The sequence below is a fragment of the Leptinotarsa decemlineata genome, unplaced genomic scaffold, assembly GCF_025532065.1.
Source record: "Leptinotarsa decemlineata unplaced genomic scaffold, Ldec_3_MD MMD2_P_RNA_scaffold_7, whole genome shotgun sequence".
Classification (NCBI taxonomy): Eukaryota; Metazoa; Arthropoda; class Insecta; order Coleoptera; family Chrysomelidae; genus Leptinotarsa; species Leptinotarsa decemlineata.
In genome coordinates, this window is record NW_027412534.1 from 7,630,487 (window position 1) to 7,657,824 (window position 27,338).

Here is a 27,338-nt window from a genome sequence, read left to right on the forward strand (position 1 = left end):
GCCAGCGTCATCGTCGTCGTCGTCGTCATCCTCATCTGTGATGTCTACAGGCGGTGGGTCACCCCATTCGTCATCCCATTGGTAGGGATCCGGATAATCCCCGTCCGATAAGTCAGCTTCATCACTCCCAGTGACATGCTGAACCTGCACCCTGTAGTCATTATTCATGAATTCGAAGGGAATGTCATGAGGTGCCGTTGTGGAGTCCACGAATCCTTCATGGATAGAAGCCCAGTAAGGATGTTGATGCGCTGGGTCACTGTACGGCTCAGTAGTTGAATCAGGTTCCATGTTGAAGGTGGCTGATCAACTGAATATTCCAACAGATAATTCCTACTTTTATACTTTTGAAAGGGAGTGGGGAGGAGTGGGGATGAAAGAACTTGGAATTGAAAATGGAAAAAAAGAAAAATAATGAAAAGACGAAGTGAAGAAAAATGCTCCAACCATCGCATTGTTCAATGTGTACCAAACCAAAACAATGTACACCCTTTATTTCACTTCTTTTTTCATTTTTTTTTTGTTTTTTATTCCTAAAATTATAATTACAAACCTAAAACTACCATGCTACCTAATTATCCTAAAACTATCCTAGTTGACCTAAAAACTATTTCACTTTATTCAAAAATTTCTTTATAAATATTTTTAGTTCATTATTGAGCTCTATCGAAGAGGTCTCTGCCTTCCGCCTTTCCTTCAGAGCTGCAGTCCTTCGATCTAGCTCGGCCATCCTCATTAACAACTCGCGCCGTTGGCTAGCAATTTCATTCTCCTCCCGGGAAATGCTAGCCAACGCGGCCTCACTATTTCGTGAAGCAAGTGCAACATCCCTACACCTCTGTAGGAAAGTTTCCATCTCCTGGGGGTTAACCTCTCCGAAAGGCTCCGGCACTGGTGGCACTTGTGGCGCGATCTCCCCGGCAGGCTTCGACACTGGTGGCACGACCTCCATGGCAGGATCAGGCACCGGTGTGAGTTCCATGGGTGTCAACATCGCTGATAATGCAAATTGGGTGAGGATTTCACCTGGAGATGGCACCCTCGGCACCGGCTTATATGCCCTCCGTCTTTCCACTGTCAATGCGAGCGGTGTGGGACGTCTCGGAGGATTCCTTTTGGCGGTCGACCAACTACCTGCATAAGGGTTAGTCCTATTGCATTTACTCCTATACCTTTGAATAGGACCAACCTTAGCTGCAGATTGCCGCTTGGCTTTGTTAACAACCCTGTCTTCCTGAAATGAGACAGGGCTGCGTGGCCGCTGCACACCACCCGAAGTTGAAGCCTTCATCTCTTGGACCATCGCCACCTCGTCTCCCTCGAACATGTCAGGGCTGCCTGGTCGCTCCACCTCAACATCCACAGGTATGATCGATGCCACAGCGTTGTCGATTTCCTGCGTGTAGTTTTCCATTCTGAAAATGTAATACAAAGTTAGTTGTTATGAAAAAGTAACATTGATAACTTACTCAAAATTCGCTTGTTGTAGACTGTAGAAGACTGCTGTATTAGACTGGTGTTGTAGTAGATTGCTGTAGCTGGACTGCACTCGATGAGAAGACTTGTCGTACTGAATGCCGAGAAGTGTGCTCCTCAGGGTGTAGGCAGAAGTGGGAGTGGTGGGAGTGAGGTGGGGGCGCGCATGCGCAATTGTGGGGTGAGGCGAACAATGGTGGGAAGGGGGCGGGGCTAAAAGTGGAGGAGAGTGGGCGGGGACTACAGTGTGTTGTTAAATTTTTTTTTAATGAAACATAAAATTAAAAATTTTTAGTCATAGAACCGGCATTGGTCATCCTCAGTCATAGAACCGGCATTGATCATCTACTTGAATTGTGACTGGAGAAAAAAATCTTTATTTTTTGTAAATCTATATTATTAAAATCAATAATGGGGGTATTTAATGTTCAGTGTGTATGTAGAATCGATATTTTTTGAGAAATGAGTGGTGGAATCTCATTATTATAATATTGAATTTATTACACTTATTTTCAATTTTACACGAAAAATAGTAATGACAAAAGTTGTAGAGAATTTAATTTCCAACAAATTTGGTCTCTATTATTTTTTCGCAGGATTGATATTTTTCGAGAAAAGAACGGGTTGTAATCTCATTATGTAATATTGAATTTATTACACTTATTTTCAATTTAACACGAAAAATAGTAATGACAAAAGTTGTAGAGAATTTAATTTCCAACAAATTTGGTCTCTATCAATTTTTTCGCAGGATTGATATTTTTCGAGAAAAGAACGGGTTGTAATCTCATTATGTAATATTAAATTTATTACACTTATTTTCAGTTTTACACGAAAAATGGTAATGACAAAAGTTGTAGAGAATTCAATTTCCAACAAATTTGGTCTTTATTAATTTTTTCGCAGGATTGATATTTTTCAAGAAAAGAACGGGTTGTAATCTCATTATGTAATATTGAATTTATTACACTTATTTTCAATTTAACACGAAAAATAGTAATAACAAAAGTTGTAGAGAATTTAATTTCCAACAAATTTGGTCTCTATTAATTTTTTCGCAGGATTGATATTTTTCGAGAAAAGAACGGGTTGTAATCTCATTATGTAATATTAAATTTATTACACTTATTTTCAATTTTACACGAAAAATGGTAATGACAAAAGTTGTAGAGAATTCAATTTCCAACAAATTTGGTCTTTATTAATTTTTTCGCAGGATTGATATTTTTCAAGAAAAGAACGGGTTGTAATCTCATTATGTAATATTGAATTTATTACACTTATTTTCAATTTTACACGAAAAATAGTAATGACAAAAGTTGTAGAGAATTCAATTTCCAACAAATTTGGTCTTTATTAATTTTTTCGCAGGATTGATATTTTTCAAGAAAAGAACGGGTTGTAATCTCATTATGTAATATTGAATTTATTACACTTATTTTCAATTTTACACGAAAAATAGTAATGACAAAAGTTGTAGTGAATTCAATTTCCAACAAATTTGGTTTCCATTAATTTTTTCGCAGGATCGATATTTTTCGAGAAAAGAATGGGTTGTAATCTTGAGAAAAATTCCGAATCTTGACGATCAAAATTTTTTTTTAATTATAAACCTTTAATAATTCATAGAAAAAGTAAAATATTGATATTAGTGGTTCAAATCCCGGTTTTTTCGCAGGATCGATATTTTTCGAGAAAAGAACGGGTTGTAATCTTGAGAAAGATTCCGAATCTTGACGATCAAAATTTTTTTTTTAATTATAAACCTTTAATAATTCATAAAAAAAAGTAAAATATTGATATTAGTGGTTCAAATCCCGGTTTTTTCGCAGGATCGATATTTTTCGAGAAAAGAACGGGTTGTAATCTTGAGAAAGATTCCGAATCTCGACGATCAATTTTTTTTTTTTTAACCTTTATTAATTCATAAAAAAGTAAAATATTGATATTAGTGGTACAAATCCCGGATTACCCATAAAAAAAAACAATAATTTTTATATAAATGAAGCTTTCATATCTTATATAGAATAATAAATGTTATTAACACCAATATGTAAGCCTGTGGCGTAATGGTTAAGACCCTAGCCTATGCAGACGTATGACATGAGTTCAAATCCCCGTGTGACCAAAAATTTTTTTCTTTATTTCTCACCATTATTCCTTGTGATTTAAATAGAATTGAAACTGTTAGTATAAGTGGGCCTGTGGCAGCGTAGATGTTAAGGTATCATCCTACCGCACAGACTATCCAAGTTCGAAACTTGGCAATGACAAAACTAGAAAAAAACTAGAAAAAATAATAAGAAGGAGGCGGAGGGGGGGGGCAAGAGGGTATAGGTTTGTGAAAAAATATTTTTTTTTTAATTTTAAAATTTATTTTCAAATTTCAAAAAATTTTTTTCAAATTTGCTTTTTTTCTTCAAATTATATTTTTTTTTTCAAATTTTAACAGTTGAGAACATGTCAAGTCAGAATTCGAGTACATCACTAATGCCACTTCAGGGACATTGAAATATATATAATAATACTTGTTGATAACTTTCATTATTAATTTTTCAAATACACATTTTTTTTCCTAACCTAACTTAATCAGGCCCTGGCCAGGCAGGCTATTCCACTTCACTATTCACCATGTTGGTTCAATTAATACGTCATCTGTTGCTTTTGGTTTTGGTTCTATTATTCTAATATTTGGATCAATGTTCAGTCCTGGATATCCCAATCCACCTGATGGCCTGACTTTATGGCTTTTCTCCAAAACTTCAACTCTCTCTTCCAGTACATCATACTTTTTCATTGTAGTCGCTGTTATGTTTGACATAGCATCAAATTTTTTATTTGTAGACGCTGTTATGTCAGACATTTTTATGTCTACATCATTTGTAAGTTTGTCAAATTTACGAGTGAAAGTTATCCGAGCCTCTGCAATTTTATCGTCAAATGCTTGACGTGCATCGCGAGCAATATTGCCTATTGTGGATTGTATTGCAGCTTGTAGGGCTAGAAGTATAACCTCCTTTGTTCCGTTAATTTCCCCCTCAAGGTATGATACAGTTACACAATCACTCTTGTCAATTGGTTCGCTTGTATTTTTCAATATTTTTCTTTGCATGTCATAATGACCATCTTTTGTTAATTTAAATCCATTGCCGGGTGGACCTCGGATGACATTACCACCCCATTTTTTTTTTCTGCCAAATTTATCGATTGTTTTAGACATTGTGCACCCACGATGATTCTTTTCAAACTGATATTCCTTTCTTTTACATTATACTATATATTGCAGTAATCGATTAGGGAAATAGAAATAATACAAATAAAATTTCAATCATTTTATATTCATTACAGTAATACATATACATACATACATAATACATTAATATCACAATACTTCTGTCATATTGAATTTTCCGGTTTTGAAGATATTGAATGATACTTCAATCATTGATCTCGGCAGATAATAAATTAATCAATTGATCCAATGGAGTCTCCTGAGATTGTGATTGTTGAATAATATTACTTATCCAACGAATGTTCTCATTTGGATCGTTTTCATAAAATTCAATATCATTATGACCCCAAGGAAGAGTGTGGGTAGTATTCGGAATGATAAATCGTTTATCGTCGTGGTATGATAATGCAACTTTATTTTTCAATTCAGTATACATATCATGCAACACGCTTCTAAATGAATTCATCTTTCTGAATATCATACCACCTTGTTCGACGATTTTTTGATAATCTTCGCATGTCAATTCATTCTTTATTACCGATCGTTTAACCCCTTTGGCTTTCTTAAATTCACCATCAACAGATTTCACATAATATGCTTTAGCACCTGTACCATAAAAACTCATGATTGGATCATTTGGAAATTCATCTTTGAAGTTACCCAAGACTGAACTTGTTACTGGAATATTGAATTGGTTAACTATACTGTAATTGGATGTATCAAATCTACTTATGTTAGTTTTTATGAATTCATAAAAATTTTCTGTGTTTACTTTAAGAATGAGCGAGTCGGTATCTGTGTAAAGTAAAGAGACATTTTCATCAAAGTGTTGTTTGATGCATCCATAGAAAAAGTCATACATGACTGTTTTAGATAATTCTAATATGGAAAATCCCAAATATAATGGTTTATCGTAATGAACCTTCACTCTACCCAATTGAATGGCAACGAAATTATCAGTGAAAATTGAACAATTTTTGAAATTTGGTTTGGCTATGAGAGTGCTGGCACCTATATTTTTCTTTATATTTTCCCAATGTGTAACGAGTCTAACATCAATTCGATTATCTACATTCTCCATTGTCTTTCCATACACCGCATTATTCATTAGTTTATAGAAATCTTTAACAGATTTGTTGTTAGACCTATTACGCATTTCAGTATTAAGATCTATATAGGGTTTCATCCAGCATGATTGTTTGAATTTCAATACTCTATGTGTATTCATTACAATCAATCCATTTTTGACAGCTTGCTGTAGATTCCTATAATGAACAATATATTTTCTTTTATCATTCAAATTTGGAATTAATTTGGGAATTTTCGATTGTGTACGAGGTGGTATTATTTTTTCGACTAAAAATGGAAGGTCAGAATGTTTATCATGCAACTCTTGTGGATAATGAATGTCCACTTCAAATACATACCCATACGGACTATCAGTACTCACATCCATCACATCGAGATTAAGAATTTCATTTGGTGTCAACCATGTAAATTCACTTGTTGGTAGAGGTTGTGACATACTGTGACCGTATAGATTTGTTGCATCTAAATATGTAATGAATGTGGAAGGTTCATTGGGATTATAATTGGGTAAAAATCTATTATTTGCTATATGTTTCCTCTCGCTACATTGACTAATTCCACCTCGTATACCTTTTTGAAAAAAGTGAATCATATCAATGTCAGTTAGTAATTCCAATTCAACATTAGTGAACTTCAACATGGCATCCCATGATAATCCAGGTGCAGTATAATATTGTGCCGGATCTAAGTTATATATCTCTAAACTTGTGGTGCGGAAGTTTTCAAAAATATCACATAGTAGCAATACATCCGACTTCAAATACAAATCAGAGTATTCCCCCAAATTCTGACACTCGAATACATTCCAAACATTTCTAGCCCTATCATAATCAGTTTCCGATATATGTTCACAATTGAGTGTGTCATAAAACTGATTTTTTGTCGGAAGTAATGGATAATTCAATTTGTCAATGTCATCAACAAAACTATATGGAAATACACCTTTCTGTCTCATCAAATTGAATTTCTCAATTTGTGGGAAATGTTTGTGCATCTCCAAACATTGATCGGAGGTCAAGTTTGCACCCAACTTCTCCAACGAATTAGTCATAAATTTATAACTATCGATAAATCTCATTTTGAGATAATTCTTCCTAACCACACCATCTTTATCGGTATAGCTGTGTGTGAAGAGATGCTTCGTGAAAGATATATATTTCTCTTTAGTTTGCGGGATAACATCAACTTTCTCTTTATTCCTATACAATTCTTTTATGAATAAATGACAATCATAACCACTTAAATTATGAAAAATGATAGGTATGAAGTTTGGTATTTTGAAATTTAAATTACATTTCGAGTGAGCGGCATGTGATCTTTTCTTTCCTGTGACATGACAATGATCTCTTACTTTGACTTCACCATCAGTAAATGCTTTATTACATATACCACAAGTTCTGGCTGCAGCAAACTGTTCTTCTTCTTCGTCAGTTTGTGTATCCATCGGTTTAGGGTTTCTGAGATGATTTTCATGTATCTCTTTCAAATCATCTTCAATGCTACTCACAAATTTCTGAGCTGCATCTACACCCCTATATGTAACAAATTTTGACAAATCATCATTATATGAACACTTTATCAAATAAGCAAATGAATATGGGGCATGTTTGAATGTTTTAATCGTGTATGAACTTTCAGGATTTGGCTCATTCACATGAATCGGTTTAAGCACTGATTCAAAATCAGCATACACTACAAATGGCACCCTCATTTGCCTCTCAAAGTTTTCAAACATTAGTTTATTTTCCGCAACCATTCTACCATATTTATTGATCTTTAAATTAGTAGTTGGTGTTGTGGTACTAATGTGATTACAATCATACATATTATGACGTAAAAGCAATCTCTCATCAGAAAAATATATCAAACATCCGTCACAAAAATATTTTTTCTGTCTATGAGCTGATAGTTGATTAGAAACTAATCTTGAAAGATCTTTGATCCAACAATAGTGACCATTACCGGAGTCATCAGTTATAAACAACAAATTGACATGTCTCCGGAGTCTTCTCTGTGAGTATCGCAATGGACCAATCACTTCATACTTCATTTTACCCTTCTCAAATGTACTCTCTAAACCGTAAACATTAATTGAAATATCATTCCTATCTTCGAATATTTCGATACTCTTATTATTAACTTTAACCGGAAAATCCATACCTGTGACATCTAAAACAGTGGAAAAATGTGGATATGACGTAAGTTCGGACACTCGACTATCTGCAGGATATAATGCTGATGTTATAGCCCAAGCAAAACAATATTGATCTTCATTACGAACATTCACAACAGCTTTCTTCCATTGAATACATTGAGGCAGCTTCACATATGAACGTCCTTCCAGTGGACTGTATTTATTAATGTTGACCTCGAGAAACAATATTTTTTCACAAGTCCAACCTGAATTATTAAAAAAAAATTACTATTCAATCTTATTGAAATTTTTAAAAAATAAATACCTGAGTCACGATCCTGGAACTCAGTCGTTTGAGCCACAATTACATCACGGAATCCATCAAAAACAGCATTCAAATCTGAAGATTGGTCCACTATTTTATTTTGGGAATTAAATGACTTCGTGTCCCTCGAATCATCAGTCTGAAGAATATAATTCCCAAAAACTTCCATATTCACCTTGATGCTTTTATGGATCCTGATGGCTGATTCCAGTAATTCAATGACCTTCTGCCTAATCTCATTGAAAAATGACATGTAGTCACTGGTAACAATCGAACTCTCCACCCTGTATGTAGCAATGCGGCAATTGAATGCATTCGTTATAATTTGAACACCGTCAGACAATTGAACACATGCATTATTTTTATGACTCATGGTTCTTCGGTGAGAATTCACTTGGGTCATAGGAATTGTCACATTACAACAATTGCACGTATACATAGGTGTTGCATTATCCACTCTCACCCGTTTCACTGCAGGCCCTCCTTGGCAACTCTGGAGCTGATGCCGACGAAGATTATCACTACGAGTGAAAGATTTACCACAGTCACAGGAATACATTTTATATAATAGTTCTCACTAACTCACTTGATGTAAACTGACATAGCCAACACTCGTACGCTTCTTAAATACACTCTGATAGGACCCGTCAAGACGTCATAGCCAACCCCACTTCTCAACTACATGCGCCAAGATTACCTCCCAACTGAATGCGATAACAGATGTCGATATACGAGCAAGCAGTGGTCGTTGCGGTCTCGGAGAGGGTAGACGCTAGGCAAACGGTCCTCGGCTGCCGTTGTGTCACCATCGATAGCGGGGCTAGAGCGAACCTTCATCGCTTCGGGAGAGGTGAGGGCAGACCGATGAATACGCATTACTCTGCCACACGTCGTGGAGTGAACATGTCGCTCTCTAGCCGTTGAACGGTTATTGCTGTGACGTCACTCCACTACTAACTTGGTGCCCTAACACCGATGGAGCATTTATTACTTGGAGGATCTTCGAAGTATGCAGACGTATGTTTGTACATAGACAAACAAGCACATGATGAAACCCTGTACCGTGCATTCTCCTACACACACACACACACACACACATAAACACACAAAATCTCATATGAAAAAAAAAATCTGAACGATCCATGCACCAGACACTTCAAGGTCACAACGCCTTGACTTCACTGCACAACAAAAAAACTTCACCAAACAACAACCAATAAAAAAAGCAATTAATACGTCATAGTGGTGGGGGGAGGCCGAGAATCAGCTGTAAACAACTACTATTGAGTAACTTCACGTGTCTTTAATTGTGTGTTGTGCAACGAAAATCCAAAATGAGTGACGAAGAAAATAACCTCTACCAGGATTTTCTTGAAAAATATATCGAGCGGAAATATCTGAAGCACTAAAAAGAAGGTTCAGCCAACGTCTGCCCGATTCAGAGATGGTGGACAGTGGAAGTGAATCTGGATCTTGCTCATCGACGGCCCGAGGCGACATTATTCCTGATGAGTAGACTTCAACTGTTACAGGGTGGTTACAAAAGATTGACCAACTTGGAGAAATTCACAACTGGACCGAATATCAGAAGTCTACATTTATGCAGCAAAAGTTGAGAGGGTCAGCAAGAAACTGGTTTAATCATTTGAACGATTACAGAAAAACTTGAGCAGAATGGAAAACTGCCCTAACTCGAGCATTCCCCAGATGCGTCGATTATGCGTCTCCTAGTTTGAATAATGAAACCAAAACCAAAACAACTCTTTTTCACAATTTCAATATGAAGATTTTAGTTCCTGAAATAAATATCAAATATTTTTGTCATTGATTTCCTACAAATTGGTTCTACTATGTATAATTGCTGGAAAATAACTTTGCATACTAAATATGTTTCAATCCGAATAGATTTCATTAAAATTTTCTGGGTAAAATTACACAAAACAATACATTTTAAAAATTATAAATGATAATTTAACCGATTACCTGCTATCACTGTCATACTCTCTCTATTTCCTCCAGAAGGAATATGTTTCTTCTTTTTCGATTATTTCAATCCACAAGTCTTTTGGTGATCCTCCTTTAAAAAAATCATCAATTCCAATAAACGGAATGTTCAGTGAAAATGCAGAAAGAAAAAGTTTTATCTTCAGCCAAACATAACAACTCAAAATTCAATTCAGAGATTATGTTATAGCATCGCTCCTTGCCGTCTGAATCAACAGGGGTTATGATTCATTCTCAATATTATTCATTGTCTGATGTTTCAGTTTATTACGAAAGGGATTATTCATTAATGGAAGTGTCGTTGTACAGATCAGTCATTTCCTTAGTGTTGTGCGATAGTGCCTTTCAGTCTCTTTTATATTTTAACATCAGAAGTGGGATTGAGTAACTTCACGTGTCTTTGATTGTGTGTTGTGCAACGAAAATCCAAAATGAGTGACGAAGAAAATAACCTCTACCAGGATCTTCTAGAAAAATATATCGAGCGGAAATATCTGAAGCACTAAAAAGAAGGTTCAGCCAACGTGTGCCCGATTCAGAGATGATGGATAGTGGAAGTGAATCTGGATCTTGTTCATCGACGGCCCGACGGTGGTAACAAAAGATTGACCAACTTGGAGAAATTCACAACTTGACCGAATATCAGAAGTCTACATTTATGCAGCAAAATTTGAGAGGGTCAGCAAGAAACTGGTTTAATCGTTTGGACGATTACAGAAAAACTTGGGCAGAATGGAGAACCGCCCTAACTCGAGCATTCCCCAGATGCGTCGATTATGCAACGGCTATGACCCATTATTACTACGAAAAATTGGCACTTATACAACAATGTAGACTTGACAAAGAAGCGGCTATTTCTTGCTTGATAAGGGGACTACCACTCGAGCTCCAAGCGAATGCACATGCTTTCCAGTGTTCATCTCCAGATGAACTGCATGCTGGGTTCGTTGCACCTCTCGAGAACTATCAAAGTCCTATGGATGAATGTGGGGTGAAAAGACCTAGATACTAACGTAACCTAAGTGGGCCGAAGGAATGTTTCAGTTGTGGTAAACAGGATCACATTACCAAAGATTGTCGCTTTAAGGGATCCTTACGGTCTTATTTTTGTAATCGTTTTGGTGATAAGGAAGAAGACTGTAGACTCTGAAATCGCAACTTCAATAAACCAAGTACTTCTTCAACCGAGCCGAAGTTCATACATATAATAGATGAAGAAAATGTTAACAATGTCTATGCTAAGGAGTGCCTTGTCAATGGCAAACGTACTCTTACATATTTGGACAGCGGCAGCCAAGTCAACATTATCCATTCAAGCTTTGTCAAGAAAAAATCTTCAAACCTACCCTGTAAGCAATTCTTTCAAAGCTTCTGGTGGATCTATCATTACAACAAAAGAAGCTGTGAACTTTACTCTAGAACTGGATAGGATCAATCTAGAAACATCCGCTTTCGTCACCGATGCTGATATGGAAAATTTCAATTTGATAATTGGACAACCCGTGATAAATACTGAGGGAGTCGCCCTCGTTATTTGTTTAGGAATAACCAAGTTAACATCGGATTTTGATTTGTTGGAGAAGATTAATTTGGAAGCCATTGAAATGTGTCCCAAGATTATCGTTATCGAAGACATAACTATACTCCCCCGTTCTACGACAATGGTACCAGCTAAAATTATCAACAGCCACGAAGATGAAGAAATATTAATGGAGAGTAGACATATTTTCAACTGGGAAAATGTTTGTTTAGTATTCCTGGAATTTTAATTAGAGGTCCAAGCTGTATGGTGCCAGTTTCTAACATGAGTGACGAAGAAATGGTCTGGAAAGAGGGTAAATTAATTGGCAGAGGATGTAAATGTACCAACTTCACTATTATGAGAATGCCCAGGATAAGTCTATTGAAAAAAAATGTGGTTTCTAGAAAATTTAAAATAGATCAGGTAGATGTTAATGATGAATTGGATTCTGAGTCAAAAAATAAGTTATTGGGTATTCTGAATGAGTGGCAGCAGTGTTTTGCTGACAGTTCGGCACAGTTAGAATCAGTTAAGGGTTGTGAACTTGAAATTGAACTAATTGATGAGTCCAAACTTGTATGTTATCGCTCTTATAGATTGTTTTCGAAAGAAAGACAAGTAGTTAGAGGAAAAATTGAGGAGTTGCTCGAAGCAGGCGTAATCAGAGAGTCACATTCAGATGTTGCTAGTCCTATAGTATTAGTTGAAAAAAAAATAACGAACTACGGTTTTGTGTAGATTATAGGGCTTTGAACAAAGTTACAATGGGCTCATTCACGCTAATTTAGATTTTTATTGAAAATTATATATTATAAAAGTAAATCATCTCCCAAGTATGCCACCAAATTTTTCCGGTTTTTATGTCAATTAACGACTGAGCAAGAGAAATTGAAAATGTGAGATCGCCCGCGATACATTTTGACGTCACACCAGGCTTCGAGCGGTAGCAACCGGGCCTGTAGTTGGAGATTATGAATCGCTGCCATCGCCGCCAACACTTCCTTGTCGCCGAGTCGACTGTTGTGACGTCAAGCTCGACCACATTCGACTATTAATTTGAAGGGGAAGATAAAGAGTGAAATCTCAGATTTTTTGCAGATGTACTATTTGAAAAATAAACTTTCAAATAATGAAATAAAGAAAATGTTAAATGAGCCCATTAGAGATGCTAACCCGATGCCAAACATAGAGGAGCAATTGAATTTATTAGGAGGCAAGTTTTATTTTCCTAGCTTAGATTGTAACCAGGGGTTTCACCAAATAGCTGTAGCTGCAAACTCCATACCGAAACCTGTCTCCCCGATGGTCAATATGAGTATCTGAAAATGCCATTTGGCCCAACCAATGCACCGTCTGTATTTCAAAGGGCCTTTAATAATACTTTAGGCAATTTACGTCATCATCAAGTTTTAGTTTACATGGATGATTTACTGATTCCGTCAAGTTCCATTGACGAAGGTTTACATTTACTAAAAATGGTTCTCAAAATTCTGTGCGAAGCTGCATTCAGATTGAATCTGGGAAAATGTTCATTTTTGAAAAATCGAGTACATTTTCTTGGCCATGAAATCGGCCCAGGCGGTATCTTTTCTGGGTAAGTTGAGGTTGAGGCGGTTGAAAATTTCAAAATACCTTCAAATGCTCATGAAGTTAGGCAGTTTCTAGGTTTGGCACAAAATTAACCAGAAAGAACATTCCATTTGAATGGGGCCAACGCCAAATTTCAGCTTTCTCAGAACTCAAAAACCTTTTGACATCAAAACCAATTTTGGTGCCTTATGACCCCAATTTGAGAATAGAATTACATACAGACGCTAGTTTGAAGGGTTGGGGCGGGATATTTCTGCAAGTTCAAAAAGATGAGGGCTAGAGACCTGTTACCTCTTTCAGCCGTGTTGCTTCCCCCGCCGAACAAGTATACCATAGCTACGAGCTGAAAACTCTTGCAGTTGTCGAAACGCTGAAGCGTTTTCGAATACATTTGATTGGATACCATTTTAAAATTGTGACCGACTGTTATGCTGTCCGTGATGCATTTTCAAAGCGTGATCTAGTGCCTCGACTTACTAAATGGTGATTGTCGGTACAGGATTTCGATTTCAAAATTGAACACAAGCCAGGAGCTAACATAAAGCATGTTGATGCTCTCAGTAGAAATCTAGTAAATATTTTACAGATCACTGTTAAATATTGGTTTATCGTTATTCAGTTACAGGACGATAGCTTACAAATTATCGTGGAACAAATTAGGAATAACTGTGATAAAAATCTGACTAAGGAATTCTCATAAAAAAATAATCGATTGTATAAAAAACATTATATGGAGAAAGACTAGTCATACCATAATTTGCAAGATTTCAATTACTTCGAAAACATCATGACGAAATAGGTCACTCAGGTCCTAAGCGTTGTCTAAAATCAAACATAGATCAGTGTTGGTTTGCAAAAATGTCGCGTTTTGTCAACAAATATGTATAGTTCAAGTGAAAGATATAGTGCCCCCTACCTTCCAGCAGTTTTCCTTCAATAACACACACAATTCGGTACTCATCGCTACATTCTGTTGGTCACCGTAACATGACTTCAAATTTAATTTATGACTCTTCAGCCAATCATAAAACTCGGTTAGTAAAAATTACCCAATACGAACCGCCAATTCTTCAGTCCACGTGGACTCATTCGTTGCGGCATAATTCCTTTGTATTGGTTTTTTTGGCCTTTGACTTCGCCGACACCTTTGAGATTACTATATCGGTTACTTCGACTATACATTCTTGTCTTGATTGTGGGTTTGGCAACGGTAACTATGGCAAAGCTGAAGGTTAACTATATCAAATTTCGAAGAGAGAGAGAATTTCTTGGATATCCAAAACGTATAATTTCTGACAATAGTATGGCGTTCACTAGCAGATATTTCCGAGAGTTCGTAGACAGCAAGCGAATTAAACACATTCGAATGGCAACCGCCACTCCTAGGGCCAACGGCCAGGTTGAAAGATCTCACAGAAATTGTTAGATGCAATGAAAACCTTGTATGTTGATGAAGATAGATACTGGGACGACAAAATTCATGAAATTATTTGGGGAATCAACAATACCATCAATAGTAGCACACAACACCTATAATAGAATTAGTCTGTTTCAGTCTGACAGTTTGGTCAGTTTTTTCACGGCATTCCCAGACTAGACTGGATGTAACTTTTGGGTTCACAATTGCCGTGAGTGCAGGCTGGCTGTCTGTAAGAACATCAGTAGTTGGTTTAGGCCGATTTCAGAACCTCCCTCCACCACTTTCAACCTTGAAAAAACCTCTACATACGTCACACGAAGTAGTCGAGGTGACTTTGAGTTGATGTTTCGAGTTTGACTTTGTACGACCTTCACCTACGTAACACAGCGAGGCAGGCAAGGTTACTTTGAGGTGGTATTATGGGTTTAACCTTGAATGAGTTTCATTCACTCTCCATATTTTCGACAAGGTGACTTTGATCTTACATGAACTCAAGCCAGTTACGTGGCTTTCTTGTTATGTAGATGACTTTGATCGATTGTTTTGAATTTGCCCTTGAACGATCCTGACCTATTTTTCACAAGACGAAAGCAAGGCGACTTTGAAGTAGTGTTTTGAGTTCGACCTTGAACGACCTTCAGCCGCATGGACGAAGAGACTTTTGGAGTGCGTTTTCAGTTTGACTTTGGGTGACCTGCAATATCATCTGCCTTTGCTGAAGTAAATTTGAAGGCGCCCATGTATTCTCCTTTCCTTCCCCACTTTTTGAATTAACATATAAAAGAGGGGCCACTCATTCACAGGAGTCAGTTTGATATCGCGCGTAGTGTATATACCTACAAAAAGTTTTCATTGTGTTGAGTGTGATAAAAGTTTCAGTCGTAAAGATAAAATGCGTCGTCATCAAATGCAGTCCTGCAGGCCGGATAATAATTCAGGTCCTTCAGCAAAACGATCCAGAGCGGATTCTGCCGAATCAAGTGCAGTTCAGGAATTGTGCAATTATTGTAATAGAATGGTGCTGCACCTCAAAACATTGAAGCATCATCAACAGCGCATTTAAATATAGGATTGTTAGCTACAGGGTCGAAAGTAATAATCTGTATTCAGACTATCAATCTTCCTTCAATGAAGTGAGGCATGAAGTTATAACTTTGATTGATCGAATGGTGCAAGTTCATAACACTTCGAAAGTAAACATGGAGTTGTTTGGGAGGTTCTTACTTCAGACGTAGGAAATATTAAAGGTGAAGTCTTTCACCAGCCAAAACCAAATTTGATCAATCAAACAACCTTGAAGAAGTATATATGACATTTGTCCGTATGTTTTCTGCGAAAGCTGTGGACATTCAAGAACTTGTTTCAGGTATATATCTATATGAATTTTGTGATATTCCAAAATATGAGAATATAAATGATTGTTCAGTCAATGTTCATGGGTTAGAAACAACTTTCGAAAGCAACAAACCAAAATATGAAATTGTGGGTCCTTTTTATTACGCACGGCGGAAACTCGGTCGCATTGTAATTTTATTGACCATCACCAATTAATCTGATAATAGTCACTATTGCGGAATAAAAAATCTATCAAGGTTAGTTTCATCACAAATTTCATCCCTCGGGCATAGGATATATTTCTGTGATGGGTGCTTGATATTTTTTTCAGACGAACGCAAATTATTGCGACATCAGTTGAATGATTGCAATTTTATTTGTACTATCATTCCGACAACGCAAATCAAAATTGAAAAATGTGGTAGGGCCGTACCGGAAAATATATTGAAATTTGAAAATTTTTAAAGGCAGTTGAAAGTTCCCTTCGTATCATTTGCTGATTTTGAATTGATTCTGAAGCCTATACATACAAATGAACCGTTCCTTCACAAATAAATCATTTATTCACGAGCCATACTCATTCTCATACCGAATTCATTGTTCTTTCGATGATTCAGCCTCCAAATTTGTTCTATATCGTGGAGCGGATGTTGGCAAAGTATTTGTAGCCAGACTGGAGTCTGACCTAAGCGCCATCTACTATACATATTTGAATCGTATCGTTCCAATGATGTCATTAACAGAATCAGAGGAGAATGCATTTTTAACTGCTGATAGTTGCGGTATTTGTGAGAAACCCTTCGAAAAGGGTGATGTCAGGGTTAGAGAAAAGATATGGAAAAGATATGGAACTGCACATTCTCGATGTAATTTTAATTACAAATTACCGAATTTCATTCCAATAATTTTCCATAATTTGAGCGTCTATGACAGCCACTTGTTCATGAATGTGTTATGCACTAATAATAACAAGGTCGATGTTATCGTTCAAATAGAGGAAAATTACATTTCTTCCACTAAACATCTATTGATGGGTAAACAATAGGTACATTTGGTAAATTGGAAAAATAATTCCTAAAGCTGAGATTTATCGATAGCTTCAGATTCATGGCGTCATCATGGCAGTAGTTGGCGGAGAGTTTGTCAGATGAGCAATGTTATGAAACACGAAAATGTTTTCCGGAAAAAGAAAATTTTCGTTTGATGAGACAGAAAGGAGTTTTTCTCTACAGTTTTGTTGAAGATTTGATCACATTAGATTGTACTGAGCTACCATCAAAATCCGATTTCCATGATCAATTGAATAAGGATTATACATATATCTGAGGATGATTATTAGAGGGCAAAATATGTATGGTCCTTGTTCGAGTGTGAAACATTAGGAGACTATTCAGATCTCTGTTTGAAATCAGATGTATTGATTGTATGTCTGTAATATATGTCTGGATAAATATGAATTTGATCCAGCTCACTATTTTACCTCTCCCGGCCATTCTTGGGATGCCATGCTCAAATATACCGATTTAGAGCTGGAATTGCTCACAGATATTGACATGATAACTTTTTCCAAAAGGGCATTCGTGGGGGTATTAGTCAGTACTAATAGTCATTACTAATAATACTGACTAATAGTCCTGAAAGAAAGTATATTGCTAATAATCGTTTTCTGCCAGATTATGATGAAAATGAAGTATCATCATATATCACTTATTTGGACGCTACGAAGCTCTATGGTCACAGTATGTCTCAACCATTACCGGCAGGTGGGTTTTCATGGCTATCCGAACAAGAAATTCTTCAACTAGATATCATGGGTGTTCCAGACGATGGTCCTAAGGGTTATGTTCTGGAAGTAGATGTCCAATACCCTGAAGAATTCCACGATGCGCATTCGGATCTGCCATTTATTGTAGAAAGCGTCATTCCACCCGGTTCGAATTCAAAAATACACAAATTGATACCTAATCTGAATGATAAGAGAAAATGCATTGTTCTTTATAGGGTTTTGAGGCAGGCAATTGAAAATGGACCGATAGTGATGAGGATTCACACTTCAATCAATCACCATGGTCTTCAACCATTTATGTATGAAGACCTGAATACCCTAATGAGAAATCAAGCTACAAATGTTTATCATAAAAATATTTTCATAACAAGAACAAATGCTGTCTTTTGAAAAACAATGGAGAACGTTGATAATAGGAATGACATCCGGCTTTTGACTCATTGGGGGTCTATAAGGTGTGCCACTGGTTAATATGCTCTCATCACTCGACCAAATTTTAAAACACTTTCAATTTTCTAAGAGGACTTTGTCGCCATTCATATGGGTGAAGTGAAAATAAATTACAATAAACCTCTATATCTTGGATTAAGTATTCTTGATTCATCTGAAACAGTAAAGTATGAAATTTTTCATGAATTCATAAAAAAACATTATGGGCCAAATGCTTTTCTCCTCTACGCCGATACCGACTCTGTTATTCTCAAAATTTTCACGAAGAACTTTTATGATTTCATGAGGGAAAATGTAGAGAAATCCGATGCATTTCTACTACAAAGTTGGAAATCAGATGAAAGATGAATTTCCTAATGATACAATTATCTGTTTTTATGGTACCGGCGCAAAAGCATATCATATCAAATCCGTTAGTGACGAATTGAAGATGAGCACTTTTCGAAGAGAGTTACATACACATCGTGTAACTCTAATGTGTAATAAAGTTGCGTTATCATACATGGATGATAAACGATTCATCATCCCCAATACCACAAAAACATTACCGTGGGGATATAAGGATATTGAGTTCTACCAAACCAGCCCTGAGGTGAATTTCAAATTCCTTATCGACGCCCTCAAAACTGTGCTTAATCATTAGGTGGATTCTGATGAAAAATTGGATCTACTCATAAGATTATTGGAGGAACAATCAGATGATTAGTTAGTTCAATTTGATAAATATATACCTACCAAACTCTAAATTGATAAAATATATATATATTTCATATTCTCACTGTAAATATCAATTATTTATGATATAGATTATGAAATAAAATATATGAGTAATACATCTTGTTTCATTCCAATTCCAACCCAAAGTATTGAAGAGGTATAAACCATATTGCATAATATGGGAAGCGATAATATCAAGATATCCGCAAAATCTGCGAGAATACAATATAAAAGTGTTGTCAGACTCAGCATTTAGTCCCCGTATCAGGTAAAGTGGAGGTGGTAAGTGGAGGGGATTAAGAAGGAGTGGCTTAGGTAACAAATGTGGGACTGCTCCGGAGCTGTCACCATTTGAACTGCTTCTTCTAGCCTTCGAATATATACCAAATTCAGTCGGTGTACATTTTTCTCGAATCAAAACTGTAAGTATAGAAGTGATGTTAATTATTATGATCCATTCTGATTATTTTGTGAATTTCAAGTGTGCAGTACATCTTCAATTGACGGTTAACATCCTGTAGAACATAGTGGTGCAGCGATCAGAGCTACCGGAGCATATAGTGGACTCCCCAACGGAATTCAAAGTTGGACCTCTAGTCAGCCCACTTCCTGAAGAAGCTGTATTGGTGACGGCTCCAAGACCCAGATGCAGCTGGAAGGAGGATGTTGCTTCGACCACCCCTTCTTCTGAAACGAAGAGCACCACCAAAGGTGAGAAGAAGGGGTCGAGGAATGTCAACAAGAGAGCGGCCGCGAGCGGTAGTGATGATGAGTTTGCTGCTCCCGAACCGGCTAAGAAGAGCCTCTCAAAAGTATAAAAGTAGGGAATATCCGATGAAACATTCAGTGGTTAAGCTATCTTCAACATGGAAGTAACTCACCAGCAAGCAGATTCCACCACCGAGCCCCACTCATTTTTGGAGCTCAGAAGGTCACCTGACAACTGTACCGTCAGAGAAGATGAGGTACATTCCACCACAGAGCCTCATCACTACGAGCAGCCCGGAGGATGGCCTGATACGAGACTGCAGGTGCTGCACGTTACCGGCACCGATGAGGCGGACGTCTGACTACGAGTTCCCGGATCCCAACGCGGATACTGATTCGGATGCTGACCTGTATGACCTGTCCTTAGTTCGCACAAGTTTCTCAACTTCTGAGATCAAATCCTTTTCGATAACGTCCATCTAGCACTTCTCAATCCTTATCAATTACTTGTATGTCACATCTGGTGACACGTGATCAGAAATAATATGATTGAGATTGATATCATCTTGTTCGAACAGCACAATAAAATTTGCATTATCTTGAATCAATTGTTCCGACTCGTGAATAGGTTTGGGCGAGATAGAAGCAATCCACATTTTTATGATGACTCATACTGAAATATGATCGTATAACATCCTGACATCATCGAAAATGAATATTCAATCGGTTTTGGCATCTAACGGCTCTACTATTTCAGCTGCATTATTGGCGAAAGTGTAAAATCTCAACCCTTCAGTTTCAGCTAATACTTCACGTAAATACTCATACTTGGGTTGAGTAACTTCGAAAAAAGATAAACATTTGCAAATCGTAATCCTAGAGGGTGAGACAGCAGAGAAATTATAAAATTTTTCTTGCCGCAATTGGAAGTTTCGATACTCAGAACGCGAATGGATAGTGGCAGTAAGGATCCATGACGCTGTTTGACACTGCTTTCCGATCCACCACCCACTTTTTCATCGAAGTTATTGATGGAAAATTGGTGCTTCTGATCAGTATGCGCATTGTATGACAGTTGGAGACTATACAGGGCTTTTCATGATGAGCGTTAATTAAAACAGTATGCATAAGTCAATATGATCTACACGCCTAAAATATTTTAGACGAAGCGGCGTTGTCGCTTCTACTATAAAGTAGCGGCTTCTTTGATTTTTCAAATGAAACACCCCGTATATAATATCATATTATGATTCATTATCACTTTGTCAAAAAATTCATAGACTATTTCCCCATACCTATCTATTACCGTTTATAAGATATAAATTAATTTCGATATTTCCTTTACCAAACATGCACTTTTATAAATGCTGATAATCTTGAACTCTCTTGCACTAAAACGATGCAGATACTTTGATCCCATGAAAAAATGAGTGGAACTCAATTTTTTCAAATGGAACACACTGCATATTTCAACATTTTTGAGCTCTACATCTAATTTTAGATTAACTTTGTTCAGATAATACTATTTCTATTTTGAACCGTTTTCGAGATAAACTGTTCCAAACGGAAATTGACATGGTGTTCTTGTTCATCACTCATTTTTGTTAAACAGATTTCGTTTGATGTTTCTCAATTAGTCACAGATAATACAATGAAAAGATAATTATTAAAATACTACTCAACCATCGAATGAAACTTCTCTTCAAACAATAGTTTTATTAACGCTGAAACACGAATTGAAAATAATAAACCCATAAATGAATGAGTTAATTTTATCGTCAGTGTATTTCATAATATGTTCAAACACATCTCCACCTCTACTTAAACAAACATGTAATCTCTTCAAAAGATTGTCATGTGTAGCTCTTCTGATCAAGTCTGGAGTCAAACTATTGAAAGCAGTTGTAACTCTCGATTTCATATCTTCCATTGTTGTTTTTGGTGTAGAGTAAATCATATTTTTAACGAAACCCTACACGAAATAATCTAATGGATTGCCATCTGGTGTTCTAGAAAGCAGACGAAAAGGTCCATTATTACCAATCCATCTGTCTTCGAAGATTTCGGTTAAAGATTCGCTGACTGAATGAGAATTATGGGGTGGAGCACCATCCATTTGGTACCATACACCTTCTCTTCCTGGTCTATTATTCAAAATCATTTGAATTCCATTCCTCAGTAAATCTTCATATTTTGATGCATTCAAATCATCATCATAAAACTCGATATAAAAAATTGACTCATTCTTTATGGCACAAAATACATTGAATTGCCATCTTTCTTGAAAACCCCTTTGGCGGACGACATGGGGATTTTCTGGCGCCCAATAATGACTGTTTTGTCTATTGAAAACTCCATTTTTTGTGAACTTGGCCTAATCTGTCCATATGATATTGTCAAGTAACCATTTAAAGAATTCCACTCTACAAGGTAAATCAGTCTCTTTCAAATGTTGGACACAGTAGAACTTATAGGGATGTCATTTATGCTTATTAAGAATTCGACAAATTGTCACGTAGGGTATACCTATCTCCCTTTCAGCCTCGTGCAGAGAAGCATTTGGAAATGCATGAAAGTATCCCAAAACTGTTATACCATTGTCATCATCACCCACTTTAGTCTTCTTACGAATGATTTTTGGACGGAAGGTTCCATTCAACCTACAGTTTTTTAGTAGTCGATTCACCACATTATTATTCGGCTTCGGAAGTTGTGGATATCTTTCATGAAATACTCGGCATGTTCTACTTGCAATTCGATTGCACTCACCATAAATTATTAATAAATTCAAGAAATCTTCATTACTGTAACATAATTTTGACATTATTCTATTATAATTGATAGTTATCACAATCAGTCAAAACCACCAACGAAAGTCTGACGTTAAATAATTGGTTTATTTATTTTTCCAAAGCACACTATTAAAAAATATGTGTACTGTTGTACGTTAGAGACCAATACCTCGATGTATACAAATTTTAACTTTTTCTAAGGTAGGTACATACCAATTTCGAATTGACTGATCTGAGACAGTTAAAAAACTGGATCAAAAAGAAATATTACTAAGTATAAAAAAAATGTTGAATATCCAAAATAAGTGATGAATTAAAAAAAAACGAGCAAAAAAACCACGTCAGTTTCCGTTTGAAACAGTTCATCTCGAAAACGGTTCAAGATAGAAATAGTATTGTCTGAACAAAGTTATTCTAAAATTGGATGTAGAGCTCAAAAATGTTGAAATATACAGGGTGTTCCATTTGAAAAAATTGAGTCCCACTCATTTTTTCATGAGATCAAAGTATCTGCATTTTTTGAAGATCCTGTATGAGGCAAATGATATCCTCATACTATCACTCCACTACAATTTCTGTCGTCAGCAATAAAAAGACTTCAGTCATGTCACGCACGTTTTCATTGTCGGGACACTCTAGCGAGTTGAGCACCCAACGAATTGGATAGTGGCGCTTATTATGGTCTGGGCTTACACGGTTTCTATTCCTACAACTCCATATTCAATGTGGATGTGAAAAATAATGTTATCGCCTATTCTAAAGAAGCTAACTCACCACCTATCGGAATATGTTGATTTTTACATCTCAAATATCAAAGGAGAATTATATTTTGATATTTATAAGATTAATTTGAGATCAGATGGAGCAGAAAAATATTCCGCATTAGTCAAGGAAGATCTCATTACGCTTGAGCTGAAATTAGTGGAAATTGTAAAAAAGTGTGAACGTATGGAAAAGGATATCAAATCGATGCAATTGGATTTGAATAAACAACCCTCGATAAGCATTGAGCAAAAACGATGAAGTTGACTAAATTTCAACTCATTATTTATCATTTCCTAACGCTGAGCAGATAATAATCGTTGATAAAGCTATAAATGCCACGATAATTGTTTCTAAAAAATGGGATTGTGCTTCAAGAGCCAGCGATTGCAGCAGCGGCATCAGTTGAATCAGCGTAATGCATTTATGTGCTATGATATGTGCATTTGAAGAAGACAAAATCTAAAAGTCGATTCATTCCACGTATGCATATCAAACGGTCAAGATATAGGCTAAGCGCTAGTAGTCTAAACTTTCCCAAATCCATTGTCTTGAAGGTGTGTTATAAAAAATAGTAATAACATGGCGACCATCACTACAAGTGATAAACTGGAGGTATGTATTCGAGGAGCCCATGTTCGATCATTCTCTCATCAGCCTTCATGAGCATACGTATAAACCGTATAGATCACCATATTACAAAAATTCAGATGAAATCCGAATCCTAATCAATTTTCAAGACCATATACTCGATATTGCAGACAGTCACATTCATATCGTTCATACCATCTGATGCCACGAAGCAGTGCTACCTATCCAATAACGCCCTCGCCTTCCTCTTCGACGAAATCCGCTATGAAATGGGTGGAGAGCAAGTGGTCGTTGTTCGAAAACCCGGCATAACTACAACAATGAAAACGGTGATATCATTTGGACAAACACATGCGAATTCGCTGATACCGATAGAATGGGGTCTCGATGTAAATAAACAAGATATATTGGATTCCGTCAGCAATGTATTCAGTGGTTAATTACCCTTGAAGTATATCATGAGTTTTGCTGAAGATTACAACAGAAGAGTATTGAATGTTAAGCAAGAGCTCATTTTGGTTATTGTACGCTCATTCATAAATTCCTTCATTGGGGAAGTAGATGCAGATTTAGAAATTAACAAAACAGAATGGAGAATCAGACACACTTTGCTGTAAGATCGTCAGAAACTGAAGCTATCGAACCGCATCAATAAAAATGCGGATAATGCAAAAGTAAAGGTGGCTTATTGTATAAGGGACATCTATGAATTACCCACACTTCGTGATACATCCTCAGATATATGGGGCGTGAGGACAACCAACAGCTTCGAAAGATATCGATACATCATCATCGGCTTTCAAAGCACCGATCAATCTGGAAATATATCAAAAGATGTGACGAAATTCATACATGCGAATATTCGACTATCTCTCATCTCTGAAGTATACCCATATGAGCGTTGAAATCTGGATATGAAAACTTCCAACGCAGCTACTACGATAAAGCTATGAGTGAGCCGATGATGGATATTGGTAGCTTCCGCAGCAATGTACTATTCATCATCGACTGCTCCCACCAACTCGATGCTATGAAGTCATCTACTGTCGACATCAAAATAGAATTCGAAACACGCAAGGGGACGTTTTCAGCAAACACTAAAGTATATGCACTCATCCTTCACGATGCTGTTCATCCTATAATGCCCTGAATGGCTTTGTTGAGACTGGATTGTAATAAGATTGACATGTAATTCACCAAGGAGTATTAGATATTGATAAATAATAAAACGCCCAATAATAATTATTATCTTCTGCCTTTTATTTACCAAACAATCAGATATAGACAAATATGGATTGGGAAACAAATTGGGATTATGTGGTTCCAATTGATATTTCTCTATGATATTCTGTGGTAGGTAGATGGATATGTTGTGAAGAAAATGTTTCAAGTCTGCTTCAATTATTATTTCACAGAACTCATCCAAAGTTCTGCTTCCATACGAATATTCATGGCATGTTTCAAGTCTGCTTCAATTATTATTTCACAGAACTCATCCAAAGTTCTGCTTTCATACGAATATTCATGGCACAGTGCCACACCAGCTCATATTTCTCGCTTAGCTCCAAAACTTTTCGCACCTCTTCAGCGTCATAACATACAGTCAAATCATAGTTTGATGATTGAAAGGCGTCAAAACTCAAGTCGGCTAATCCCCAAGCCAACCTCCTTATTGGAAAATCCAAATTTACTGCTTCCGGCCACTCTTCAGCTGAATATTGCATCCACATGTTCGTACTCTGAAAATACACAAAATGTATTCATTAGTTTGGAAATTATATTGCAAAAAAAGCACTCACTTGAAATTTGATCATGTTTGAAGCGCGGAAGCTAATCCATATTTTACATTAATATATCATATTTTCATATTTCCAAAGATATTGAAGTTATTTTCAATCTAAAATAATCCAGGATAATCTTGAGAACTCTGACCCATATATGTAAAAATGAATTTGGCTTCGGATGAATTCACTTCGTGAATCATTTCTTTCGTGAAATGTTTTGTGACACGTTTTGGAACCCATAATTTGAAAGAAGTATTATTTTCCTCGTCCAACAAAACTACATGAATGGATTTACCATATCGCGTGGATAGCATGGACATCTTCCCAATTTCATAACTTTTATCGAATGTCAAAGATATTAAAGGCTTCTGCTCCATAGCCTCAGTTTGTTGAATTATTGCAGAATTGATCTTTCTGATATTACATTTCAAATGAATAATTTCGAATATAGTGGAATTATGGTATGAAAATATAAAATATGTTCACCTGGATTGCTGTGTATACTCCTGATGTAATTGTCACTTTGCAGCACAACCTTCACTCATATATTCGAGTACGTTAGTTTATTCAAAGTGAATGTGAAATGGTGATCCTCCGAACGTTTATAGAACTTGGTTGAAGGAGAGGGGGGTACTCCTTTACCACAAGCTGGATGTCTGAAACCACTACTCCAAAGTTATCTTGTTGGAGGTCATTCAAGGTCAGACACAAAACACACCCTCAAAGTCACCTTGGCTACGATGTGTCGTGCAGGTTATAACTTCAAGAAAGCCCCATAAGTGGCTCTAGTTCATTCGAAGTCGAAATCTTCTTTTTGAAAATATTGGAAGTGAATGAAGGTCATTCAAAGTCAAACCCAAAACACTACCTCAAAGTCACCTTGCTTGCGTTGTATGACGTAGATCAAAGTCGTTCAAGGTCAAACTGAATACTAACTACTTTTTGTGACGTATGTAAAGGTTATTTCAAGGTCAAAAGTGGTGAGTGAAGTCACCTTGTCGAAAATATTGGGGGTGAATAAATTTTATTCAAAGTTGAACCCAAAACACCACCTCAAAGTGACCTTGACTGAATCGTCGTGTTACGTAGGTCGTTCAAGGTCAAACTCAAAACACCTCCTCAAAGTCACCTTGGCTACTTCGTGTGACGTATGTAGAGGTAATTTCAACGTTGAAAGTAGTGTGGAGAGGTTCTGAAATCTGCTTGAACCAACTATTAACATCGATTTGCTCATTTCGTTGAAGTCTCTGAAAAATTCCCTACGTATTGAAAGCTTGAATACACATTACTTTGCGAGATGGGTGTGTATTAACTGAGTTGGTAGCTGAATTGCAAATTTCTCCTCTGGAGATGACCGTTCGTTATCCACTCTTAACTGTTTGTGACTTCACATGTGAAGTTTGTGGCGGAAGTGTAATTTGATGTCATGTGGTCGGTGAACATGTTGAAGGTCCGTTTTTCTACATATTCTAAACTTCTTACCTTTTCTGTTATCACAAAACGTAAAAGGGGTAGATTTGTGATTGTCTTCAATGCTGCTTGTTTGGTTCTCATTGCTCTATTTATCTACAAGCAAGTTTTTGCATCTGCCTGATTTGATGTATATTTGGGCACTGAACGA

The 27,338-nt window shown here is 36.5% G+C and overlaps 2 protein-coding genes across 4 annotated transcripts in view; one reads left to right on the top strand and one right to left on the bottom strand.

The window, feature by feature from the left end:
- The window catches only part of sprt (PDZ domain-containing protein sprite), a 214,592-nt gene that overhangs the window by 173,823 nt on the left and 13,431 nt on the right, over positions 1-27,338 (top strand). The gene's annotated exons all lie outside the window — the stretch shown is intronic.
- LOC141480230 (uncharacterized) lies at positions 608-13,706 on the bottom strand. The gene is made up of 3 exons (XM_074170117.1): positions 13,592-13,706; positions 1,470-1,716; positions 608-1,415 (listed from the first exon to the last, which is right to left on the bottom strand). Exons 1-3 carry the CDS (start codon positions 13,704-13,706, stop codon positions 608-610), a joined length of 1,170 nt encoding a protein of 389 aa, XP_074026218.1.

Coding starts and splice junctions, on each gene's coding strand:
- LOC141480230 (XM_074170117.1), bottom strand. CDS start 13,706: ATGGTATACTTGTTCGGCGGGGGAAGCAACACGGCTGAAAGAGGTAAC. Junction 1,717..13,591: donor AACCCTTCAAACTAGCGTCT/GTATGTAATTCT, acceptor AACACACTGTAG/TCCCCGCCCACTCTCCTCCA. Junction 1,416..1,469: donor CTACAACAAGCGAATTTTGA/GTAAGTTATCAA, acceptor TTACATTTTCAG/AATGGAAAACTACACGCAGG.